The sequence below is a fragment of the Lynx rufus genome, unplaced genomic scaffold (assembly GCF_022079265.1).
Source record: "Lynx rufus isolate CCGP_SWC_20201006 ecotype Redwood Valley unplaced genomic scaffold, mLynRuf1.p SCAF_8, whole genome shotgun sequence".
In the NCBI taxonomy this organism is placed as follows: domain Eukaryota; kingdom Metazoa; phylum Chordata; class Mammalia; order Carnivora; family Felidae; genus Lynx; species Lynx rufus.
Window position 1 is genome coordinate 30,586,720 of NW_025814896.1, and position 26,126 is coordinate 30,612,845.

At 35.4% G+C, this 26,126-nt stretch overlaps 1 protein-coding gene across 4 annotated transcripts in view; it reads right to left on the bottom strand.

Annotated features, from left to right (window-relative positions):
* Positions 1 to 26,126, bottom strand: part of RNF24 (ring finger protein 24) — a 79,119-nt gene that overhangs the window by 21,208 nt on the left and 31,785 nt on the right. For 3 of the 4 annotated variants that reach the window (XM_047069029.1, XM_047069031.1, XM_047069030.1), the window contains 3 exons: positions 10,057 to 10,206; positions 3,936 to 3,978; positions 1,474 to 1,515 (listed from right to left, as the gene is read on the bottom strand). In XM_047069029.1, coding sequence (XP_046924985.1) covers positions 1,474 to 1,515; positions 3,936 to 3,978; positions 10,057 to 10,199 — 228 coding nt within the window. In that variant the 5' untranslated portion in view covers positions 10,200 to 10,206. Of the gene's footprint in view, positions 1 to 1,473; positions 1,516 to 3,935; positions 3,979 to 10,056; positions 10,207 to 11,530; positions 11,698 to 26,126 lie in introns of those variants that run through there. The other variant, XM_047069033.1, reaches the window with a different exon arrangement.

A 26,126-nucleotide genomic window follows, 5' to 3' on the forward strand; every position in this document is an offset into this window, starting at 1 on the left:
ATTGAAACAATTTCACAAATTAACTCTTTTTGAAGAGACGGGCAATGTAGCTGCCCCACAATGAGATTATATAAAACATAGATATTACAATTTGCAGCTTTCCAACTCCTTGCTTTACAAATAAATTAAAGAACTCAGAAAGGAAGAGAAAAGGGTCCTAAAATTAAAAATAAAATCACTGGGTTCTACTGAACGATTGTAGTCAGAGATGACACAAAGAGTAAAATGAAAAAGAATTCTGGGGCGCCTTTGTGGTTCAGTCGGTTAAGCATCTGACTCTTGATTTCAGCTCAGGTCATGATCTCACAGTCCCTGAGATTGAGCCCCACATCGGGCTCTGTGCTGACAGTGCAGAGCCTGCTTGGGATTCTCTCTCCCTCTCTCTCTGCCCCTCCCCTGCTCGTGCTGTCCCTCTCAAAATAAATGAACATTAAAATTCTCATAGACAATGTGTATGAAAGTGTACAGCAGGATACACACATACTTTTGATTCACGTTACAAAGCACAGTAAAGTTGTGAACACCTGGGAGCCAACCATGCAACCTCATCACTAGACAATCCCAAGGAATCATATCTTCCCTTATGTTCTTCTCTATTCTATCCCCTTGCCTCATCTCCCCAAATCCCCACCCCCAAGAAGTAATCATTGTCTCTTCTGTGCCATTGATATGAAGGAACTACTAGGAACATTTTTAAGAGTGAAAGTAGTGCAAACTCATCTTGAGTAGAAAAACAAATTTGTATCTATCTACTACTCATATCAGGGACAACATGCAGCATCCTTATTACTATGAAATCTTACATCAGCACCATTTCTATTAAAAATATGAGTTATATTACTCTTTTAAAAAAAATTTTTTTTTAGCGTTTATTCATTTTTGAGGGATAGAGTGTGAGCAGGGAGGGGCAGAGAGAGAGGGAGACACAGAATCCGAAGCAGGCTCCAGGCTCTGAGCTGTCAGCACAGAGCCTGATGCAGGGTGTGAACCCACGAACGGGGAGATCATGACCTGAGCTGAAGTCGGACACTTAACTGACTGAGCAACCTAGGCACCCGAGTTACATTACTCTCTTATGTCTTCTCACAATTGATTTTTATGTGACCTCACTTTCAATTATCCTATTAAGGGCTGATAAAAATAAGCCTAATTTTTTTAACTTCTTAAAATAAAGATAGTTAAGCATATCACTTCTATTAGATAATAGCTCAAGAAAAGATTAAAACGCTTAACAGGGGGCCTGGCTCAGTTGGTTGTGATCCACTCTTGATTTCAGTTCAGGCCACGATCTCATGGTTTGTGGGATCAAGCCCCACGTCTAGCTCAGCACTAACAGCATGGAGCCTGCTTGGGATTCTCTCTCTCCCTCCCTCTCTGACCCTTCCCCAGTCGTTCTCTCTCTCTCTCTCTCTCTCTCTCTCAAAATAAATTAATAAACTTGAAAAAAAGATTAAATACTTATACGCAACTTACCTCATGTAAATTCAGTTCTTTTACTTTCTCTTTTAATATAACCTGTAAGACATAAAAGTATGTCATACTCATTTAAATGTGTAATTAAAAAATATCTCATTATACTCACACATATTTTTCTATTGCATATGTTACTCATTTCCCCTCTTATTCAATATTAGAGAAAATCTTTTATAGCTTGAGACAGAACATTTTTTTTTTTAATTTTTTTTTTTCAACGTTTTTATTTATTTTTGGGACAGAGAGAGACAGAGCATGAACGGGGGAGGGGCAGAGAGAGAGGGAGACACAGAATCGGAAACAGGCTCCAGGCTCCGAGCCATCAGCCCAGAGCCTGACGCGGGGCTCGAACTCACGGACCGCGAGATCGTGACCTGGCTGAAGTCGGACGCTTAACCGACTGCGCCACCCAGGCGCCCCGAGACAGAACATTTTTTTAGCAACATTCTTTCTTTGAAAAAAAAATTTTTTTAATGTTTATTTTTGAAGGAGAGAGAGACAGACCACAAGCGGGGGAGGGGCAGCTAGTGAGGGAGACACAGAATCTGAAATGGGCTCCAGGCTCTGAGCTATCAGCACAGAGCCCAACACAGGGCTCAAACTCATGAACCGTGAGATCATGACCTGAGCTGAAGTCAGATGCTTAACCAACTGAGCCAGCCAGGTGCCCCAGCAACATTTTTTCAACTTGAGCAATGATGCAATGTTCTCCCAAAAAGCAATTTTAAATCCCTTTGGGTATAGATTAACTTTTAGGAAAAGACATTAATACATTCTCATCTGGACTAAGTGCTAACCGAGGAGGAAAATAAATGAGGTCGACTCTCATGATTCAGTAAAACACAGTATTGGCTGATGGGAAGTGAACGATTACTAATATATAAAAGATTAAAAAATAAGGTCAATCTTAATTTTAGAAGTTTTGCTTATTATTTTACATTACTATCCCCAGGAAATTTTAGCTCTACCCAGAGTTATGTAAGTGAACTTAAAATTCATCCAGTCCCTGAATCTGTGGTGACTGGACACCAGTTAAAAAAAAATGCCAAGTGATAAGAGGATGGATTATTATTTAAAAAGAAAGTTTCTGAGAATAAACAGCTTATTAGAACTACATGCCATCTTAAAGTGAAAAAACAGGCAAGTGAAATTTGGAGAAAATCTCCCAATTTTGAGTATCTTATATTCCTGAACCAAAAATGGTTTTCAGGGCATATTACATTTTCAGAAATCAAAAGCTACCATCCGGCTACACAGGGATGTACTAAATTTCCAACTCAGTAGATTTTAAAGACCATTTTACTTTCTGTCTTCTTACTGTATTAATTCTATCAGTCAATTTCACTTCTTGAATAACCATCAAGGCCAATTTTACTTTCTACTTAGCTTACATACAAATCTTATAGGCTGTCAAGTTTACGATAATGTTGAGACAACAGGATTCATTCATTTAGAAAAACTAAAACATTCAACTCTGTGTATAAATCCCACATGAGACTTATGGGAAAGAGCGTGGGGTTACCTATGAACATCAGTGTATACATCTAAGGAACTTGACAAGGAGCTCAGATTTCAAAAAGACATGAACAAAAGATGTATAAAAAAAGATACGTAATCCTAAAACAGTGACATGGTCCTGTAGTGTCAGTGTCAGTTAAAGGCCCAAATAAGCTAAAGCTTGCCCCACAACCCTTCAAAAAAAAAAAACCAACAACAAAACCCATCAAAAAAACTAAAAAAAAAAAAAAAAAAAAGCAAACAAAATCTAAAAAACAGAAAGCAAAAAACTAAGGACAACAAAAATAATTTCATACTTTTGACCAAAACAAAATTAAGGAACACCTAGACCCACTGTTTGGAATAAAATGTTAATGGATGACACATGGAAGAAAAAACAAATTTTACTTGGCCGTCAAGAAAAGCTAAGTTTATTACCTTAAAAAACAAATCAGTAAAAGGATGATAGTACAAAGGGCTAGGGGTTAACAATAATGACCCAAGTATTTGTATTTCTGGTGGTGTGACATTAATAGAAAGGGGGAGGAGATGAGATCACTATAATACAACTGGTCCCCTCTGAGGAGCTGGTGTCTTCTACTGGAAGAGGTGAAAAAAAAAAATTCATTTCATGGAATCTCTGAATGCCACTAGATTAACCATAGCTTTAAGGATTATAAACCACAGCATCTCCCTTTAGCAAAATGTTGGCTAAACCTCCCTGTTATATTATTGTATCATCTGAACTTTCTATAACTTCAAATAATACTTAAAGAAGTTGACCTATTTTGTATTACAAACTGGCAAGTGAAATGCTAAAATGAACGCAAGTAAATTCAGCCCCAGAGTAAAATATGAGTGGAAATCTAAATTCTCATTTTTTGGCAAAAAAACAAAATAAAAAACAACCAAAAAACAGAACAAAAAACATAAAGATCAAAGCCAATCTGAAGTAAATTTCTCACCTGTTTGTAGGCATAAAATTCTTTGTGTGCTTGATGTCTTAGCCTAAAAGACAGAATATGAGTAATGTGATATTGAGGTTTCCAATGTAACAATTTGATAAAAATCTTAAACAGATTTTTGATATTAATTTATATCATTTATTGTTTAAAATCCAAAACCTTTATCCTGAAAAATACCCACATGACCTGTTACCATGTTATGACAATAACCATAAAATATTATCAAAATATTAACTCAAGTGAAATCTCATTAAAACAAAATCTTAACACAACAAATATTTTAATGAACAAGCCTCAATTTATATTGGTGATAGTCCACTGGTTTCAGTAATATTTAATATATTACATTTTTCTTAATTAAAAAAATTAAGTATAACATCCATCTAATAATGTACAAAAACTTTAAGAATACAGTTAAATATGTTAAAATATATATATTTATACACTGCTGTAACTATCACCCAGATCAAGATATAGAACATTTCCAGGACCCCTGAAATGACTCGTCCCAATCAGTATCTACTCCTAAGAGGTACCCACTATCTTGATTTCTACCATTACAGATTAACTGTGCTTGTTTTGAGCTTCACATAAATGGATCATTTGGTACACTTTTTATGTTGGCTTTCAGCTAACAAATACTTGTGAAATTCATCCACATTGCAGTAAATCTTTCTGACTGACATATAGTGCTCCACTGTGTGAATATAAGACTATCCATTCCGCTGTTGATGAATATTTAGGTTACTTCCAGTTTGGGGCTATTATAAAGCTGCTAAACAAATTCTTCTACATGTCTTTTAGCAGACATATAGACTCAATTCTGTTGAGTATATACGTAGGAGTAGAATTGCTAGTCAAAATGCTTATACCAATTTCTACTCCTAGATGTAATGCATGAGAGCTCTAGCTGTTTTAAATTTTTGCCACTACTTGGTAGGGTTGATTAAAAATTTTTTTAGCTGGACTAAAGCCCAGGGCTCTGTCGGTTAAGCATCAGACTTTGGTCAGGTCTTGATCTCATGGTTCGTGGGTTCGAGCCCTGTGCTGGGCTCTGTGCTGACAGCTCAAAGCCTGGAGCCTGTTTCAGATTCTGTGCCTCCCTCTCTCTCTCTCTGCCTCTTCCCCGTTTGTGCTCTGTCTCCCTCTTAAAAATAAACATTAAAAAAAAATAGCCAATCTGATAGGTCTATTCAGTGGTATCTCATTTCAGTTTTAATTTGCATTTCCCAAATGATGTTAAGAACCCTTTTATATGCTTACTGTCCATTTGTATATCTTCCTTTAAAAAATACCTATTTGGGTCTTTAAAAAATGAGTTACCTTTTTCGTATCAATTTTTCTTTACATGTATTATATATATATTAGATATATTAGATATATATATAATTGGGTCTATGTACTGCAATTATCTCCTACTCTGTGGCTTGCATTTTCACTCTCTTGATGGGTGTATCTTTTGATGAACAGAAGCTTTTAATTTAAATTAAGTCTAATTTATAAACTCTTCCCAATGTCAGTTCTTTTTGTGTCCAGTTAAAGAAATCTCTGTCTACCCCCAGATCATGAAGATATTCTCTTGTGTGTACTGTGAAAACAATGTGTTATTTTACCTATCACATTTAGGTATCCATTTGAAATTACTTACAATCCATCTGAAATTAGTCTTTATATATATGATGTGAGTAGGGGTTAAGATTCTTTTTATCCACATGCAGATTTTCATTTGACTCATTTATTGAAAAGTCCCTATTTCCCTTTTGCATTTCAGTGGCATATCTGTTGGGAGACAGACCCAATATGTGGGTCTGTTTCTAGAGTTTCTATTCTGTTCCACTGGTCTATTTGCCTGTTCTTGTATACTAGGTTGAACAGTGTAAAAAATTCATGTCTGCTGGAACCTCAGAATGTAGCCCTATTTGGAAATAGAGTCTTTGTAGATTATTTAGTTAAAATGAAGTCATATTGGGATTAGGGTAGACCCTAAATCCAATACGACTGGTGTCCTTAGAAGAGAAGAGAGACCATACAGAAACACAGGGAAGAAGGCCAGGTAAAGATAGAGACAGACTGAAATGATACAGCTACAAGCCAAAGAACATCAAGGATTTCTGGTAACTACCAGGAACTAGCAGAGGCAAGGAAAGATCCTCTCTTAGAGCCTTCGGAGGGAGCATGGACCTGCTGACACCTTGATTTCAAACTTCTAGCCTTCAGAACTGGATTTAATGTTTATTTATTTTTGAGTCAGAGAGAGCGCGAGCAGGGCAGGGGCAGAGAGAGAGGGAGACACAGAATCCAAAGCAGGCTCCAGGCTCTGAGCCGTCAATGCAGAGCTGGACATGGGGCTCGAATCCACAAATCATGGGATGAGACCATGACCTGAGCCGGCCAAAGTTGCATGCTTAACTGAGCCACCCAGGTGCCCCTAGTGGGTTAGGTGTATTAAATGCATTTTTGATTATAATATTCTCAACTTACATTGGGTTTACTGGGATGTAACCCCACTGTAAGTTGAGGAAGATCTGTACGTGTATATTGTTCTCCAGTTACTTTCATCTCTGTCTTAAAAAGGTATTCTCCTGCTTAAAACTAATAGCAGTATAGGGGTGCTTGGCTGGCTCACTTGGAAGAGTTATGTAACTCTTGATCTCAGGGTCGTGAGTTCTAGCCCCACATTGGATGTAGAGATTACTTAAATAAACTTAAAAAAAAAAAAGAACTAATACCACTATAACTTTTAAGTGTGTCTCCTCTCACCTCCATGGTTCATTCCTTCTCACAAATCCTTCACAACTAGCTCATTCTCCTTAATACTATTTATATTATACTGTATTTATTAATATGCCCGAATCTCTTAAGACAAACACCAAAATACTTCCTTGATTCTATAGCAAACTGCACACCTACCCTACCCCAACCTAATCTTTTCTCAGCCAAGATTCTTCAAAGAGGAGGTCATATTTCTTGTATTCATTTTCACCTGCTGGTCAGGCCTTGCCCCATTACAGTCCACTTTTCATCACCCCTGTATCCATGCTACTGAAACTTTTCTAACTAAAATTATAGATGCAAGCTTAATTGTCAAATGTAATGGGAACTTTTGACATAACTGACTTAATCCACTGAAATGCTACTTGTGGGGTTCCTGTCCTATGATTTTTCTTCCTATCTTCTTCTATCCCCTTCTAGTCTCTTCTATGGGATCCTCTTAAACATCAGTGTTTTCCTAGGATTTTGTCCTGGATCCATTTTATTTCTCTATACACATTCTTTCTAGGGGACCCTCCTGGCCTCAGCTTCTACCTATTATTAAATGACTCCCTTTTTCTAGACAGATTTCTTATAAGCTTTAGACCTATATATCCAACTGTGTACTAAATATTTTGACTGTTAACACAAAAAAACTCAGTCATCCCATGTCTAAAATGGAATCTATCATCTTTCCACCCCAAACCTGCTTGTTTTCTAGCTCTATAAAGGGACTGACTGCTATCTTCCCAGCTGCCTAAACCAGAAGTCCAGGAACAATTCTGAGCACATCTTTTCTTGTCCATCATTAATATCTGGTCACCAAATTCTGTTCATTTTCACCACCCAAATATTACTCACAACCATCCATAACACCCTATGTAGCTCTACTGTCATTATCTTGGTTTAAGACCTTAAAATTTTTGTTAGATAACTCAAAAGCCCCCCTATAACTTTAGTTTTCAATTTTTTCTTACTTTTAAGTGTTTATTTTTGAGAGAGAGAGAGAGAGAGAGAGAATATGAATGAGACTGAGAATGAGAATAAATGGGGGAGGGGCAGACAGAGAGGGAGCCACAGAATCCAAAGCAGGCTCTGGGTTATCAGCACTGAGACCAATGTGGGACTCAAACCCAGAAACTGTGGGATCATGACCTAAGCTGAAGTCGGATGCTCAACTGACTGAGCCACTTAAGACGCCCCAGCTTTGATCATTTTAAAAGAGCTGAATCCATAAATTTCCAGATTAACTGCAAATGACTTGTTAAATCCAAATTTAATATATGAAAGGTTAAAACTAACACTAGGTTCATCAGAAAGGAAAAGCTCCTTACATCATGATTTAATTTTCAAAATGGTACCACTGACTTGTAAATGAAGTTTAGAAATGTTTGAACATTTCTAAAAGACTGGTTTCTCTAATTAGACAAGATAATTTTATTTTAGTATAGCAGATCCCCACTTATTTGCTTTGTTAGATAAATAATAAAAAAGATACAGAAAGGATAAAATGAAGTACAATGGTAATATATGAAGACAACCGTTATCATTTTTTCCCCTTTCTCTACCTATTTGCTTGATTATTCAAAGGAATACAATGAAGTAAAATGGTGTTTCACAATTATTTCTCAAAAAACTTATCCAGAATCACAATTGGTATATTAGTGTTTTTCTTAAAACAAGGTTAAAGGCTTAGTTCTTAGACGTAGTAATAAAAACTATACTATGAGCTAGCTTGAATATTTTAGAATATTTTACATATATAAAACTCCTTCATTAATGAATCTTTAAAAAATATTTTGTTATATTATATTATTTTATCTTTTAAAGTATAATTTGGTTTCAAATATTAAATTCACAAATTTCTTAGTTAAAACCACTATTTATAGCATAACCAAAAAATTTAGTAGATCTGAGGGAAGAAATAACAACAAAAAATCAGCAGTCCTCTGCCACCCTCCCCAAAGATAATCATATTTTAAGGTTATGAGGTCCTGTTTTTGCTATGGCTAATTCCTTCATTCAAAAAAAAAAAAGCCAAATATTTACATAACATTTATCAAACTATTATTAAAAAAAGTTAGAAAAAAGAAATTTCTGCAAATAACATTTTTCCTAAATGCTATAATTATGTTAGTTAAGTGTTTATTTATTACTCTGAGAAAGACCTAAAAATCCTAAGTAGCCAGCATATCTATGAGAGGTAAGAAGTGATTACATTTTGTGAGAACTTCAAAAAAGATTAAATTTCTGTAGGAATGTAGACTTATTTATCAGAATATTGGAAACAATACACTAAATTCATTCAAATTTGACCATCAGTGAGTAGTCACTGGTGGCAACAATTAATTACTGCTTAAAGACATCTGATGAGGGTATGTATCATAACCATAATCACATTCTGTACAAGCACTAAAAATTGTTAGAGGTATAGGTGTTTAATAAAATCCAACTTTCTACTCTTTTACTCATAAAGCTCTTTGAACAATACAGTATATGAATTTTTACAGTCTTTAAGTTTCAGCTTTGAAAACTTAAAAAGAATAAGACGTTTGTTTAAACAATTATGAGTAAGTCAACTGTGAATCTTTACTGGCCAAATCCATTACTCCTTCATGTGAAGTGTTATCCTTTGTCACTTCTCCATACACGTGCTGCAGAGCTTTTGGAATATTTAGTGTTTTATGCAGATAATCAATCACCTGACTAAAGGAACTTAAAATCTTAAGAGACCACAAGTACCTGTTTAAAGGCTTGGACCTTGTCTTGGACATTGTTTTCTAATCCCTAATGACTTTAGCTAACAATGACGCAACACCATCCTTGAAAAGATATCTTGAAATCTTTGTGAATGTAGATTAAATCTTGGGAACAGATAATAAGTGTATCTGGACCAGGTGCTAATATGTTAGAAAAATAAATGGGGACAATTTTCTTCTATAGAGTAAAACACATTCATCAACAAATAGGATTGAAGACTGTATAAAGGTGTTTTATTCATTAGTAACTAACTCACAGAAGGTTAAAATGTTTAGCAACCTTAATTTTAGAAAACTTGCTGGGGCGCCTGGGTGGCGCAGTCGGTTAAGCGTCCGACTTCAGCCAGGTCACGATCTCGCGGTCTGTGAGTTCGAGCCCCGCGTCAGGCTCTGGGCTGATGGCTCAGAGCCTGGAGCCTGTTTCCGATTCTGTGTCTCCCTCTCTCTCTGCCCCTCCCCTGTTCATGCTCTGTCTCTCTCTGTCCCAAAAATAAATAAACGTTGAGAAAACTTGCTAATTATTGCACATATGCAATTTTTTAACCTAAGGGCAAAAAGCTGATTTATAATTGATTAATATATTCTGAAGTAACAGAATGAAAACTGATTACCTAATCAAGTAGCAACAGAAGAGTAAACTAAGGATGAAGACAAATATAGCAGTGCCAAAAACCACAATATATATGTTGAGAGGCAGATTCTGGAATCCAATATTAGGCATCCTGAAGTTGTAATGTGGGAAATCTGAGCTCATGGATGAACTGTGGGGGGGAAGAAAAGAAAGGAAAAAAATTAGGTTATAAAGACTAAGAACCAAGATAGCATTATCTTTGAATGTATATAGAGGCAATTAATTTTCTTAAGACTTGACCCCATTTGAAATAAATATGATAGACAAAGAGTTAATATTCTTGCCATTCATTTATCATGCTATAAATATATTTTATTTTTAAAAATTTGTTTTTTAAAGATCATCAGTTTATTTGAAAGGTGATCACCAGAGGATAGCACTTTAAATTTCCAATATTGATAAATTTTAAATTGTGACAATTTAAAGTTATAAATAAGGTTATTTTCCCTTCCTTTAACACATCATAATATTGTTTTAAGGACTACAATGAAATATTTTAGGCTGAAAACTTTCTTAGTATCCTCTTTAAAAGGTTTTGAATTTCTTGTCTAGTTGTGGGGTTTTTTTCCCCCCTTTCTTTTAAACTTAAATTTTAGTTAATATACAGTGCAATACTGGTTTCAGGAGTAGAATTCAGGGATTCATCACTTACATACAACATCACCCAACTAGCCCATCTCCCACCTCCCTCCATCAACCCATAGTTTGTTCTTTATCATTAAGAGTCTCTTGTGGTTTGTTTCTCTTCTCTTCCTCCGCTCCTTCCCATATGTTCATCTGTTTTGTTTCTTAAATTCCACATGAGTGAAATGTTATTTCTCTTTCTCTGACTTACTTCATTTAGCATAATACACATCATTGCAAATGGTAAGATTTCATTCTTTTTGATGGCTGAGTATATATATACATACCACATGTATGTATATATCCATTCTTCTTTATCCATTCATCAGTCGATGGACATTTGGGCTCTCTCCATAGTTTGGTTATTGTTGATAATGTTGCTATAAACATTAGGGTGTATGTACCCCTTTGAATCTGTATTTTTGTATCCTTTGGGTAAATACCTAATAGTGCAATTGCTGGATAGTAGGGGAGTTCTACTTTTAGCTTCTTGAGGAACCCCCATAGTGTTCTCCAGAATGGCTGCACCAGTTTGCATTCCCACCAACAGTGCAGGAGAGTTCCCCTTTCTCTGCATCCTCGCCAACACCTGTTATTTTTTATGTTGTTAATTTTAGCTATCCTGACATGTGTGAGGTGGTACCTCATGATGGTTTTGATTTATATTTCCCTGATGATGAGTGTTATTGGGCATTTTTTCATGTGTCTCAGCCATCTGGATATCTTCTTTGGAAAAGTGTCTATTCATGTCTTCTGCCCATTTCTTAACTGGGTTATTTGTTTTTTGGGTATTGAGTTTGGTAAGTTCTTTATAGATTTTGGATACTAACCATTACCAGATATGCCACTTGCAAATATCCTCTTCCATTCCACAGGCTGCTTTTTGGTCTTGTTGATTGCTTCCCTCACTGTGCAGCTTTTCTTTATCTTGATGAGGTCCCAATAGTTCATGCTTGCTTTTGCTTCCCTTGCCTTTGGTGACAAGTCTAGTAAGAAGTTGCTCTAGACAAGGTCAAAGAGGTTAATGCCTGTGTTCTCCTCTAGGATTTTGATGGTTTCCTGTCTCACATTTAAGTCTTCATCCATTTTGAATTTATTTTTGTGTATAGTGTAAGAAAGTGGTCCAGTTTCATTCTTCTCTATGTTGTTGTCCAGTTTCCCCAACACCATTTGTTGAACAGACTTTTTTCCATTGGATATTCTTTCCTGCTTTGTCAAGGATTAGTTGACCATAGAGTTGTGGGTATGCCACAAATATTTATCGAGTACTTACTATGTACTTGACACTACTCTAGAAACTTGAGATCCTACCTAAAACACCTTTACAAGTTACATTCATTCATGAAAAGGTACTTCACTGAAGTAATGCCAGGAATCAATAGACATATGAAAAAGTTCAACCTCAAAGTGCAAACTGTGCCCCACCCCGCCAAAACAAAAATAGAACAAGTCTTAAGATCTTAAAAACTTTGTAACCTTTAAAGTAAGGAACATTAATAATGGTAAAATATTGGAAATAACTTAGATATCTCACAAGGAGGTAATGATTAAATAATTTTGTTAAGTCATGTTACAGTATTATGAGGTCATAAAAATCTGTTTCGGTAAATTTTAATGTCAAGGGAAATATAAGGCTATGTGGGGAAAATTAAGCAGGATATAGATTGTATATTAAACATGATCCCATGGGGCACCTGAGTGGCTCAGTCGGTTGAGCATCCAATTTCAGCTTAGGTCATGATCACACAGTTTGTGGGTTCAAGCCCTGTGTCGGGCTCTGTGCTGACAGCTCAGAGCCTGGAGCCTGCTTTGGATTCTGTGTCTCCCTCTCTCTTTTCCCTCCCCCTGCTTGCAACTTTGTCTCTCTCTCTCAAAAATAAACAAACATTAAAAAATATTTTAAAAAATGATCCCAATTTTGGAAAAGGTTAAAAAAAAGGATATATATGTACACCTATATGGGTAGTACACACTGGTATGTATGTGTGCGTGTATGGCAGAAAAAAGCCTGAGAGCTAATACGTCAAAATGTTAACGGTGGCTTGTGGTTTATTTTTTTTTTAATTTTTTAATGTTTCCTTTATTTTTGAGAGAGAGAGAGAGAGAGAGAGAGAGAGAGACAGAGTGTGAATAGGGGAGGGACAGAGAGAAAGGGAGACACAGAATCTGAAGCAGGCTCCAGGCTCTGAGCAGTCAGCACAGAGCCTGACGCAGGGCTCAAACCCACAAACCGCGAGATCATGACCTGAGCCGAAGTTGGACACTTACCCAACTGAGCCACCCAGTCGCCCCCATTTTGATTTTCTTCTTTTTTTTTTTAACTCCCTTTATTAACTCAGGCCTTGTTCTGAGCATTTTAATGACTTTATTTTATCTCCACATAAAACTTCTATGTAGGTAGGTACCATAATATCTCCCATTTTATAGATGAGGAAACCAAAGATAAGAGAGTTTTGGTCACATAGTCATGACTGACCAAGTATGTACAGGAGCCAGGGCTTCTCCACCTCCAAAGCCAGTGCGACCTCACCCTATGTGTTCTACAATCTTTTTCTTGTGTTGTTCTTATAATCAGAAAACAGCAAATATTGTTTAAACCTTCAAAAGGGGGATATTTCTGTCCATTTGTTTGGTAATACCGATCTCACCACATAGTTCAAAACCCAAGAATGGAGGCTGCCCCCTTCATTAGATGATGAGCTACAGTAATAAAGTGGCTCATCACACCTTCTCACTAGAACTTTTCTTGTCATTTGGATCCATTGCAAAATGGTCAAAATGAAGACCAACTGCCAGGCTTGATTATCAAGACCACATATTGATAACTGAATTATAACAATCACTACCGCCAAAATCAAAACAAAAGTAAACAAAAACCCACCAAACAAAACATTTCAACTTTTATTTATATAAGGTAAATTAAAAATATGTTTACCGATTTTTAATGTCTTTCTTGGTTCCCAGAAGGGTATACTTAAATTGCAGACACTACTGAGATATTGACTGGCTGTATCTAAAATCTAATGTCTTATTATTACTTTAATTTCCAGCTTCTAATAACTTATACCAGGAAGTCAACAGCACAAAGAACAACTTCATCCCATGGAAACTCTTCTCTGAGAACTTCCAAACATAAATAATGGTTAATATTTAGTTTTGAACTTTCAGCCATTTTCTGCAAGTGCTTTTTTACTCAGATACATAATTTCCTTTTTCCTATACTCAGATCATCTTGGAAGGGAAGGAAAGAATTAAGGACAACTTTACTAAATATATCTAGCACATACATTATAGAGTTGTAAGAAAAGTACAGCTGCACAAAACTTCACCCTTAATCTCCACATTGCTGACAGGGCCTCACCTGATGACCCTTGCTACAGTCAAGACTTTGATGATGTCCTTCAATCCCTTAGAAATATCCCTCACCAGACAAATTGGGCTTGGTAAAAGAACTCTCACTTTAGGAAACAAGAGATTAAACATCCATGCTAGAAGGGCTAACAGAGAGGAAATAGGCAAAAAGAAAGTGGTGTGGTAGAAAAAAGGACAGGTTAATAGTCAGCAACTTCGGATGTTGCTCCCAGGATAACACTAGCTAGATGTCAGCATTTGGCCCATCTATACCTTAATTATCTCATCTTCAAATGGAGTAATGCCTGTGCTACCAACTTCATTGGATTCCTGGAAGGATAAAATGAGACCACAGATACTGAAGTGTCTGAGAACTCTAAGAGTCATGACCAAATACTAAAGTTTTAGTGTGTGTGTGTGTGTGTGTGTGTGTGTGTGTGTGTGCGTGTGCGTGCGTGTGCGTGCATTTGGCAGGGACTGGAGGAGGGGTGACATTAAATAAAAGAACATAAAAGAAGCTCTGACAAAGATCAAGTCTCTGGAGAGGATTTCACCAAACCAAGCACTCCTTTCTCAGGGAGCTCCTCTGCACACACTGTCAAGCTTTGTGTCAAGTGGCCTGCCAATTCAGTCCCCAGTGGTAGGAACTGGAAACTTATCCTTTCTAAAGGCAGCCATCAATATAGGCCAGCAGGGCATGTGTCAGTGGTGTTCAGAACACTGCCCTGCAGGAGTCCTTGTGCTGGGTGGCACCACCAACAATGTCTTGAGGAATTTTGAACAGGTACACGGATATGCAGACTGAGAGGTAGCGCTGCCATTAGAGGGGAAAGACATCTTCCTCGGTGCTCCTGAGAGCTGGCTGGCTGCTGAGACTTTCCTAGGAGTTCTCCCTTCTTAGCAAGGCCTTACAACCTATTACCAGAGGGGTGAGGTTGGCAGGGGATACGCTGATGCTGAACACATTTTAGGAATTTTCTCCTTTTCCTTTGATGAATGAAACTGCTTAGCTACAATTGATATGTTGGCCCAATAGCTAAGTAGAGGGTGTATTATTCCAAGATGTTAATCCTGGTGTAGTGACACATTAGTTTTAGAATATTTTCATCATAATATCTCTTCAGTATGAGTATTAACAACCCTTTAAAATGTCATCTTTAAAAAGAGAGCCACTATTCATCATCCTAGTAATAAGCATACTTTGCTACTGAGGTATCACAAATGTAAAAGTTACTTAGGAACTGCTCCTTGTGAGGAGAAACAGAACATACAATATGCTACTGGATTTTACTTGCCATTTCTGACTTAATTCACGTGAAAACCTTTTCCCTCCTTATGAAATTCATAGTTGCTGAAATCTGTAGTTTCAACCTAAATTTCAAACCACCTATCTAATTAGGTTATTTATAAAAAGAAAGAAAAAGAAAAACACAGAAGATCTGAGTATTTTATGAGCAATGGGATTTCCCACCAAAATACAAGAGATATGGTTCCACAGGGGACCTGAGTTGAATACAATGCACTACAGCTAGACAGGCTACAGTAGTGTTCTTGAAGTGTGTTTGGTAGCCACATATTTCCTAGGCCAGTTCCTGTTCCCTGGACAATACCACATCATCATCTTCCCAGTAGTTAGTATTCTACTTTAGCTTCAAAAATGCTCAGATAGACAGACACCAATAATCAGACTGCTGTATTTTATAATTTATGGTTCACAAACTATTAAAAAAAATCCTATACTTGTTTCTTATAATACAAAAGCCCAAGAAAAACTTAAGAACAATTATTTTGGGTTTTTAAAATCTTTTTTTTTTTTTTTGGAAACATGAGATTTTTAATTTACATTAAAAAAATGCACCCATGTTGTATGTACCGGTCAAAGAGTCTGGACAAACGAATACACCCATGTTACCACAACCCTAATCAAGATACAGAACACTTCTATTTACCCAGAAAGTTCCCTTGTACCCCTCTGCAGTTAATCACCACTCCCACTGATCTGATTTCTATCATTACCGATTAATTTTCCTTATTCTAGAATTTCACAGTCAAATGGAATCACACAGGATGTAGTCTTTCGTGTTCAGCTTCTAGTCATCAGCAGGTCCTTGAAAGACTCTGAATAGTTATAGAAAACACTTCACATTATATTCCCAGTTTGCTCTAATTATCACATTATCTCCAGTTATCGTCTCTTAAAGATTACTGACTTCATCTTTTGAAAATATCAATTTTATGGTTAATCCTTTGACATTTCTTTCTATACAGAATTCCTGGTTATCTTTTTTAGTTGTGTTACTGATTTCATGGAAGAAATTTTCACTATGTCCTTTATATAGGTGTTCCTTTCCATTTTTTAAGTCCTTCTTCAGTGGAGCACTTTCTTTTTTCCTATTGTTTTTTAGGTCTTCAACAGAAGAAACATACAATTCACTTGCCATGTTTTGTCCTAATCAAATTCTACAAGAAAATAAGAACTCTGAGGTGCTCATGAGTGAAGAAGTCAAGCCCCTTCTATGGTGAGGCATCTGCTGATATGGACAAGTCTCTAGTAGCTAAGAGAACAGAAGTGCTAGCTACAGCCTAGTCCAGTGGGCTCCCTCATTAAGCCAGGAGGGAATACAAAGGATGTGGATATGCACAGAATGTCTATGGTCCTATACAACTGTTGGTGAGCAACATGTATGGCTAATGCACACATAACATGATCGACACCCAGGACTGCCTAAACATTTTTGTGCACTTCTGCCCCAGCACTATTTCTTGAAAAGATAACCCCTGCCCCATTGAATTGCCTTGGGACCTTAACAGAAAATCAGTTGACCATAAATATGTAAAGATTTATTTCTGGGCTCTGAGTTACTTCATTGATCTGTATGTCTTTCTTTATTCCAATTTCACACAGTCTTGACTATCATAACTTTGTGGTAAGTTTTGAAATAAAAAAGTGTTAAGTCCTCCAACTTTGATGTTTTTCAATATTGTTTTGACTATTTTGGTTCTTTGTTGTTACAAATAAAATTTAGGATCAACTTGTTAATTTCTGCAAAAAAAGCCAGCTGAGATTTTGAAGGAGACTGCTTTAAATCTATAAATTTGGGAAGAACTGCCATGTCAATAATATTGTCTTCAAATGCATGAACATGGAATTTCTCTCATTTAGATGGTCTTTCATTTCTTTCAGATATGTTTTGTAGTTTTCAGTGTATCAGTCTTGCATTTCTTTTGTCAAATTTATTCCTAAGTGTTTTATCCTTTTTAATGCTACTGTGGATGGAATTGTTTTTTTAAATTTGTTTTGGGTTGTCCAATGTTTATATATAGAAATAAACTGATTTTCTCTATAATGATCTTATATCCTGTGACCTTACTGAACTCATTTATTAGTTTTTTATTCCTTTGCATTCCCTAAATGCAGGATGATCACTTCATCTGTGAATAAAGACAGCTTTATATCTTCTTTTCTAATCTGATTGTATTTCATTTTTCTTTTCTGAATTAATTGGCTAGAACCTCCAGTACACTGTTGAAAAGAAGTAGTGAATGCAGACATCCTTTCTTTGTTTCCAATCTTAGAGGAAAAGCATTTAGTATTTTATTATTAATTATGATGTTAGGATTTTATGTAGAGATTTTATATGCAAATTTCTTTTATTCCTAATTTGCTGAGAGTATTTAATCATAACAGTCTATTATATTAATTGTTTTCTGATATTAAATTAATCTTGCATTTCTGGTGTAAATCTCACTTAGTCACAATCATTTTTATATATTCTGGGAATCAGCTTTGTGGAGGATTTATGAAGCTACAGTCATAAAAGATATTGGTCTATAGTTTTCTTTTTTTTTTTATAAAGTTTATTTATTTTGAGGGAGAGAGTGAGTGAGTGAGCAGGGGAGGAGCAGAGACAGGGAGAGAGAGAGAATTTTAGGCAGGCTCCATGCTGTCAGCACAGAGCCTGATGTGGGGCTCTAACTCACGAACTGTAAGATCATGAACTGAGCCAAAACCGAGTCGGACCTTTAACCAATGGAGCCACCTACAGGTGCCCCTGTAGTTTTCCTTTCTTGTGATTTTTTTTTTTTTTTTTTTTTGGCTTTGGTATCAGGCCAATACCCAGGATACCAAGGTATCATGGTAAGATAACATACTAGTCTCAAAATGAGTTGTGAAGTGCCCCAGTTCCTCTATTTTCTGAAAGAGTTCATGAAAAATTAGTATTATTTCTTCTTTAAATGTTTAGTAAAATTCAGTGAGCCTATCTGGGTTTGGGTTTTTCTTTGTGGGAAGACTTCATAAGTTATTCAATTTGTTTACTGTTCTAGGTCTATTCAGATTTTTTATTTCTTGAGTCAGTTCAGTGATTTGGATCTAAGAATATGCCCATTTCATCTGCATTTTAACATTTATCGTTCATGGTATCCCTTTATAATTCTTTTAATTTTTCTAAGATTTGGTAGTGTGTGTCCTCTTTCATTTGGGATTTTAGTAAGTTGTATCTTCCTTTTTACTTGATCAGTTTAGCTCAGAGGTTGGTAAACGAAGGCACATGGCTTATTTTCACATAGTCTATAAGCTAGGAATATTTTTCACATTTTAAAAGGTGTGCTAAAAACTCAAACAAACAAGAATATATGAAAAAGACCACCTGTGGCCCTCAAAACCCCAAATATTCACTCTCTGGTCCCTTATAAAAAAATTACCAATTCTTGCTTTAGCTAAAGTTCTCAATTTTGTTAATCTTTTCAAAGAACCAACTTTTAATTTCACTGATTTTCCTCTGCATTTCCTTGTTTTGTATTTCATGGATTTCTACTCTGATCTTTATTACATCCTGCCTTCTACTTGGTTTGGGTTTAGTCTGTTCTTTTTCTACTTCCTTATAGTGGAAGCTTAGGTCATGGGTTCGTATTCTTTACTCTTTCATTTTTTTAAAAAATTTATTTACTTATTTTGAGAGACAGTGAGTGCATGCATGAGCAGGAGGGCCAGAAAGAGAAGGAGAGAGAGAATCCCAAGCAGGCTCTGTGCTGTCAGCCTACAGAGCCCAACATGGGCCTCAATCCCACGAACCACGAGATCATGATCTGAGCTGAGATGAAGTCAGATGCTCAACTGACTGAGCCACCCAGGTGCCCCATCTTAACTCTTTTCTAATACAGGCATTTACAGCTATAAATTCTCTTTCTAACCTCTGCTTTAACCAGGTCCCTTTAATTTTTTATAATTATCAAAGATCTATTTTTTTGAGCAATAATTAAAAAAATAATTCGTAGAATTTATAAAAAAACAAGTAGCAAATGATTATTACAAAAGTGATACCTTTGAATATAACTTTCAAAATTTTACTTTGTCACAATTTTTTTTTTTTTTTTTTTTTTTTTGAGAGAAAGAGAGAGAGCGTGATTGGGGTCAGGGCAGAAAGAGAGGGAGACACAGAATCTGAAGCAGGCTCCAGGCTCTGAGCTGTCAGCACAGAGCCTGATACGGGCCTCGAACTCACGAACCATGAAATCATGACCTGAGCTGAAGTCAGACGCTTAACCAACTGAGCTACCCAGGTGCCCTTTGTCACAACTTCTTAAGAGGCATACCCTGCATATGCTTAAAAATTTTTGAGGTGAAATTCACATAACATAAAATTAACCATTTTAAAGTGAGCAATACCAGTGTTATTTAGTGTCTTCACAATGTTGTGCAACCATCACCTCTAAGTCTAAAACATTTCATTACTCTAAATTCAGAGACACCCTGTATCCATGAAACAATCATTCCCTACACCTTCCCTACTCCCAGCCTTGGCAACCACCAGGCTATTTTCTCTTTCTATGGATTTACCAATTCTGGATATTTCATATATATAGCATCATTCAATAAATGACCTTAGTATCTGATTTCTTTCTTCGCATGTTTTTGAGGTTTTTACCCATATTGTAGCATGTATCAGTACTTCATTCCTTTTTATGGGTGAACAATATTCCACTGTATGTATATATTACAACTTGTTTATCCATTCATCCGTTGATGGACGTTTGGGTTCTTTCCACCTTTTGGTTACTGTGCTATCAACCTTTGTATATAAGGATTTGCTTTAGCACCTGTTTTAGTTCTTTTATATATATTCCTAGAAGTGGTATTAGTGGGTCATATGTATTTCTACATTTAACTTTTTGAGGAACCATCAAACTGTTCTCCACAATGGCTATACCACTTTACATTCCCAGCAGCAATGTACTTTCTTCATAATTCAACTTTCTTCATATTCTCAATACTATTTCTTATTTTCTGTGATTTTTATTTTTTAAAATATCCACTCTCATGGGCATAAAAGTGGCATTTCACTGTGGTTTTGATGTACATTTCCCTAATGAGTAGTAATGTTAAACATCATTTTGTATGCTTATTTCACTTGTATATATTCTTTGGAGAAAAGTCTGTTTAAGTCCTTTGCACATTTTTTTAAATGGGCTGTCTTTTTGTTGCTAAGCTAATAAGAGTTCTTTCTGTATTCTGGATACTAAACCCTTAATAGACACATAATTTATAATTATTTTCTCCCATTATGTAGTTTGTCTTTTATGTTTTGATAATTTCCTTAAATGTACAAAAAGATTAAATTTTGGTGAAGTCAAATTCATCTTTTTTCTTTTGTGGCTCATGCTTTTGGTGTCATACCTAGAAATCTATTGCTAAATCTAAGATCATGTAAGTTTACCTCTATGATTTTCTTCTAAGAGTTTTCTAGCTTCAGTTCTTATATTTAGGTCACTGGTCCATTTTGAGTTAATTTTTATGTAGGATATGAGAAAGGGATCCAACTGTATTCTTTTGCATGTGAATATCCAGTTATCCTAGCATCATTCATTAGACTGTTCTTTCCATACTGGTCTTCACACTCTTGTCAAAAATCAACTGGCCATAGCTGGTTGGGATTGATTTCTGGACTCTCAAATCTATTCCATTGGTTTATACCAGTACCACATTGCTGTGATTACTGTAGCTTCATAGTAAGTTTTGAATTGGAAGTGTTAAGTTTTCCAACTCTGTTCTTTGTCAAAACTGTTTTGGTTTTGGGGGCCCCTTACAATTCCATAAGAATTTGTGGAATGGCTTTTCCATTTATGCAAAAAAAATGATTGAAATTTTTATAGAAATTACACTGACTCTATAGATTGCTTTAGGTAATCAATCCATTATTTTGGTTATTGTATTTTCATTTTCATCCAGTTCAAATGTTTTCTAATTTTGTGTTTTCTTTACCCATGGGCCATGTAGAAATATAGTATTTAATTCCAAATATTTGTGGGTTTCCCAAATTTCCTTCTTTTGGTGATATCTAATTTAATTCCATCATGATCAGAGAACACATCTTGTCAGGTTTCACTCCTTTTCAATTTATAGAGACTTGTTTTATGACCTAGCATAAAGTTTCCACTAAAGTTTAGTGGAACACAGTCATGCTCATTCACTGATGTTTTGTCCATGGCTGCTTTTGAGTTAAAACAGCAGAGTTGAGGCTGTGACAGAGACAATTCAGGTAATAAGTCTAAAATACTATGTGACCCTTTAAGAAAACTTTAACCAACACCTGGTAGCATATGGTCTATTTTGGAGGTTATTCCATGTGTGCTGAAGAACAATTGGTATTCTGCTGTCATTAGGTAGAGTATTCTATAAATGCCTGTTAAGTCAAGTTGGTTGATAGTGTTGGTTCAACTTTCATAGATCTTTGGTGATTTTTGATGTAACTGTTCTACCCATTATTGAGAGTGAGGTCTTAAAATTTTCAATTCTTGTTGTTGAATTACCTATTTTCCCCTTTAATTTTATCAGTTTTGCTTTGTGTATTTTGGGGCTCAGCTGTTAGGTGGGTATTTGTTTTTAACTGTTATATCTTCCTGATAAATTGATCATTTTATTATGAAATGTCTTTGTCTCATAATTTTTTTAAAAGTCTATCTTGTCTGTTGTTGGCATAGCCACTTTAGCTCTCTTATGCATATTCTTTGCAAGATTTCTCTTTTCCCATCATTTTCTGTCTTTGAATTTGGTGTGTCTCTTGTGACAGAATACTGTTGGACCTTTTTTTAATCCAGTCAGCCAATGTCTGCCTTTTAGTTGAAGTAATCTAGTCACATTCAATGTTATTATTGCTATGCTTGGGTTTATGTGTCATTTTGCTATTTGTTTTCCATATATCTCATGTCTTTTTTCTGACCTTTTTTGTATTAAGTGGATATTTTCTAATGTACCATTTTAATTCTTTTTGAATTTTAAAATATTTTTCCCTAATTGATAATTTATTGACATAATTGTAGATTCATATGTAGTTGTAAGAAATAATAGATCCTTTGTATATTTTGCCAAGTGTCCCACAGTGCTAACATTTTACAGTATAAATCATAACTATACAGAGTGCCTGGGTGGCTCAGTCAGTTAGGTGCTTGACTTCAGCTCAGATCATGATCTCGCAGTTCGTGAGTGTAAGCCCCCATTGTGCTCTGTGCTGACAACTCAGAGCCTGGAGCCTGCTTCGGATTCTGTGTCTCCCTCTGTCTGCCACTCCCCTGCTTGCGCTCTCTCTCTCTTGCTCAAAAATAAACATTAAAAAATCATAACTGTATGTTAGTTATATTTATAACGATAACATCACAAACGGGATAGCCATTGATATAACCAAGCTTACTCAGATTTCCTCAGTTTTCCTTATGCTTGTTCCTGCATGCATGCATATGTGTGTATCTACCACCACAGAGAAGAATACTGAACAGTTCGAACACCAGAAGGATTCTTTCATGACAACACACTACTGCCCTTCACTCTCAGGACCTAACCTCTGGCAATGACCAGTATGTCCTCCATGTCTAAGATGCTGATATTTCAAAATTGATACATAAATGGAATAATTATGGAACTTTTTAGAGTTAGCTTTTAGCTTTTTCCACTCAGCCTAATTCTCTGGAGATTCAGGTAGGTTATTGCATGTATAGTTTGTTCCTTTTTATTCCACAGTTATGTATGTACCACAGTTTGTTTAGTCATTCATCTGCTGAAGGACATCTGGGTTGTTTCCAGTTTTGGCTATTACAAAAAAATCTGCTATGAACATTTGGGTACAACACACTTCTAAAATCCATGGGTCAAAAGAGGTCTCAAAGGATACTTACAAAAAAATACAGTAAAGTTGACTGAAAATGGAAATACAATACATCAACATTTGTGGGACACAGATCAAGCAGTACCTAGAGGGAAATTCATACCACTAAAATGTATAACATTAGAATAGGAGAATTTCAAATCAATCTAAACTCCACATCAAGACTCTAGAAAACGAGCAAAATAAACCCAACTTAAACAGAAAGAAGGAAATAAAGAGCAGAAATCAATGAATTAAAAAAAGGAAAATGATCTAGAAAACCAATGAAACAAAAAGCCAAGACTGTTCTTTGAAAAGATCAATAAAACTGACAAACCTGTAGCAAGGATTTAAAAAAAAAAAAAAAAGGCACAAATTACCAATATCAAAAATTAAACAGGAGGTATCACTACAGATCCTGCAGCCATCAAAAGGATTAGGGCATACACACATAAATTTAACAACCTAAATAAAAAAGACCAATTCCTCAAAAAACACAAACTACCATAACTCTAATATAAAGTAATTTGAATAGCTTTGTAACTTTAACAGTTGAGTGTGTCATTTAAAAATACACAAAAAAGAAAGCTCCAGGCCCATATGATTTTACCCGAGAATTCTACCAAATGTTTAAAGAAGAATTAAAACCAATTATTGAAGATCTCTTGCGGAAAACAGGAGGAAATACTTTGTAATTAATTTCTTGAAGCTAGTATTACCCTGGTTGCCAAAGCAGATAAGGACAGTATCTCTTGAACATAAACATAAAAATTCTCAACAGAATTTAGCAACTAGAATTCAGCAATATATAAAAAGAATTTTATATCAGGACCAAGTGGAGCTTATTCCAAGGATGTAAAGCTGGCTTAATATTTTTTTAAAAAATCAATGCAATCACTATATTAAACAGCTAAAGGATACAAAAAATCATATAACCATAATAATTAATGCAAAAAAAAGCATCTGACAAAATTCAACATCAATTCAATATAAAAACCCCCAGAAATACAGGATTAGAAGGGAACTTCCTTGACTTGATAAAAAGCATCTACAAAAAATAACAACAAAAAAAATCAAACACAAAAATACATGTGTTAAAATGTAGTGAGCCACAAATGGGATGTATAGCTTTCATGACTAGGAGGGAAGACTATGTGAAGCAAAGAAAACTGGATCATTTTAGTAAAATCTGAGAAGGAACAAAAGTTGTATGTGTGGGGGAGTAGTCATAAGAAAGCAAGTGAAGGAAATATAAAATAAAATGGTAGGAACAAGATCTAAAGTTAATTATGAGGAAAACAAATGGTTTAAATCCCCTTAATAAAAAAGAGACTCTAAGACTACATAAAAACAATAATCAGTTATATGCTGTTTGTAAGAAAATACTTAAGACAATCCTAAGAATTTTCTAAATGAGGATGGTGATAGGAAAAATGAGCAAAAATATTTCAGGTAAATATTGTATAAGTGCCAATTTCAAACAAGTAGAAATGAAGGCAGAAACAGGTTACATGGAACAATGATGCTTTATGATTAAAAAATTAGAGGTATATATAACCAAATAAGACATATAGACATAAACCTTTACTTAACACAGCATCCAAATACAGAAGCAAAGGTTATTAGAAACACACTAAGATGGGGCGCCTGGGTGGCGCAGTCGGTTAAGCGTCCGACTTCAGCCAGGTCACGATCTCGCCGTCCGGGAGTTCGAGCCCCGCGTCAGGCTCTGGGCGGATGGCTCGGAGCCTGGAGCCTGTTTCCGATTCTGTGTCTCCCTCTCTCTTTGCCCCTCCCCCGTTCATGCTCTGTCTCTCTCTGTCCCAAAAATAAATAAAAATGTTGAAAGAAACACACTAAGAATTTGGTAAAAATATAACCATGGTGCAGCCCAGAGAGAGAGAGAGAGAATATAAACAATACCATTAACAAATAATAAATAAACATTTAGAACTTTGTATCTTACAGAGAAAACACATTCTTTTCAAATGACTCTGGAACATCTACATTTAGATAAACTGTTTATTATAAGGAACATTTAAAAGACCACATTCTGTGCCCACAATGCAATAAAATTAACTCAACAGTAAAAAGATAAACAAAAGAAAACTAACTACTTGGGAATTCAAAAAATAATCTTTGAAATGACTTGGGTCCAAGAGGTAATCAAAATAAATTATAGACCATTTAGAAATTAATCACATTGGAGGAAAAAGCCTTGTACTAAGAGAAAAATTCATAATCTTCAATCTTGTATTACCAATCTTTATGAAAATAAATGAGCAAAAGAATTCACTTTAGAAGCTAGAAAAAGAGTAAATAAAACAGAATAAACTAGAAGAATGTATTAATAAAGGTCAAACAGAAATAGATGGGTTAAAACAAACAAAAAATTCCACAGGGGAACTGAAATCAACCAACTAACCAATAAAATATTAAGAATGTGAAAAAGATAAAAACTAGTGTTATGCTGACATTAAAAAAAAATCTTATAAGAGAATTCATTTATAAATGTATGATTTTATAGAATATATAGAATTTTATAGGAATAGGAACCAAACTGGCTCAAGAAGAAATCTTGAAAATATACAACTGTGTCTTCAAAAAAAGGTCCAGACACTGATGGCAATGGAGGTGGAACTCCATCTAAACTTGTACAGATAATTCCACTACCAAAAAAACTGACCCAGGTACAGAAACAAAGAAAAAACAAAAAAGGTAGAGAGCATCCCAACATCTTTAAGCAGGCAAGCATAATCACGAAACCAAAACTAAAACTATACAGTGGAGTTCACAAACTTGAGGCTTATGTGCTAAATCTGGGCTTGTGAATATGTTTTGTTTAGCATATACAAAGTTTTAAAAATTGAGATTAACAGTTTAAATTTGGGAGATATACAATTTGTGGGGCACCTGGGTGGCTCTGTAGATTAAACAT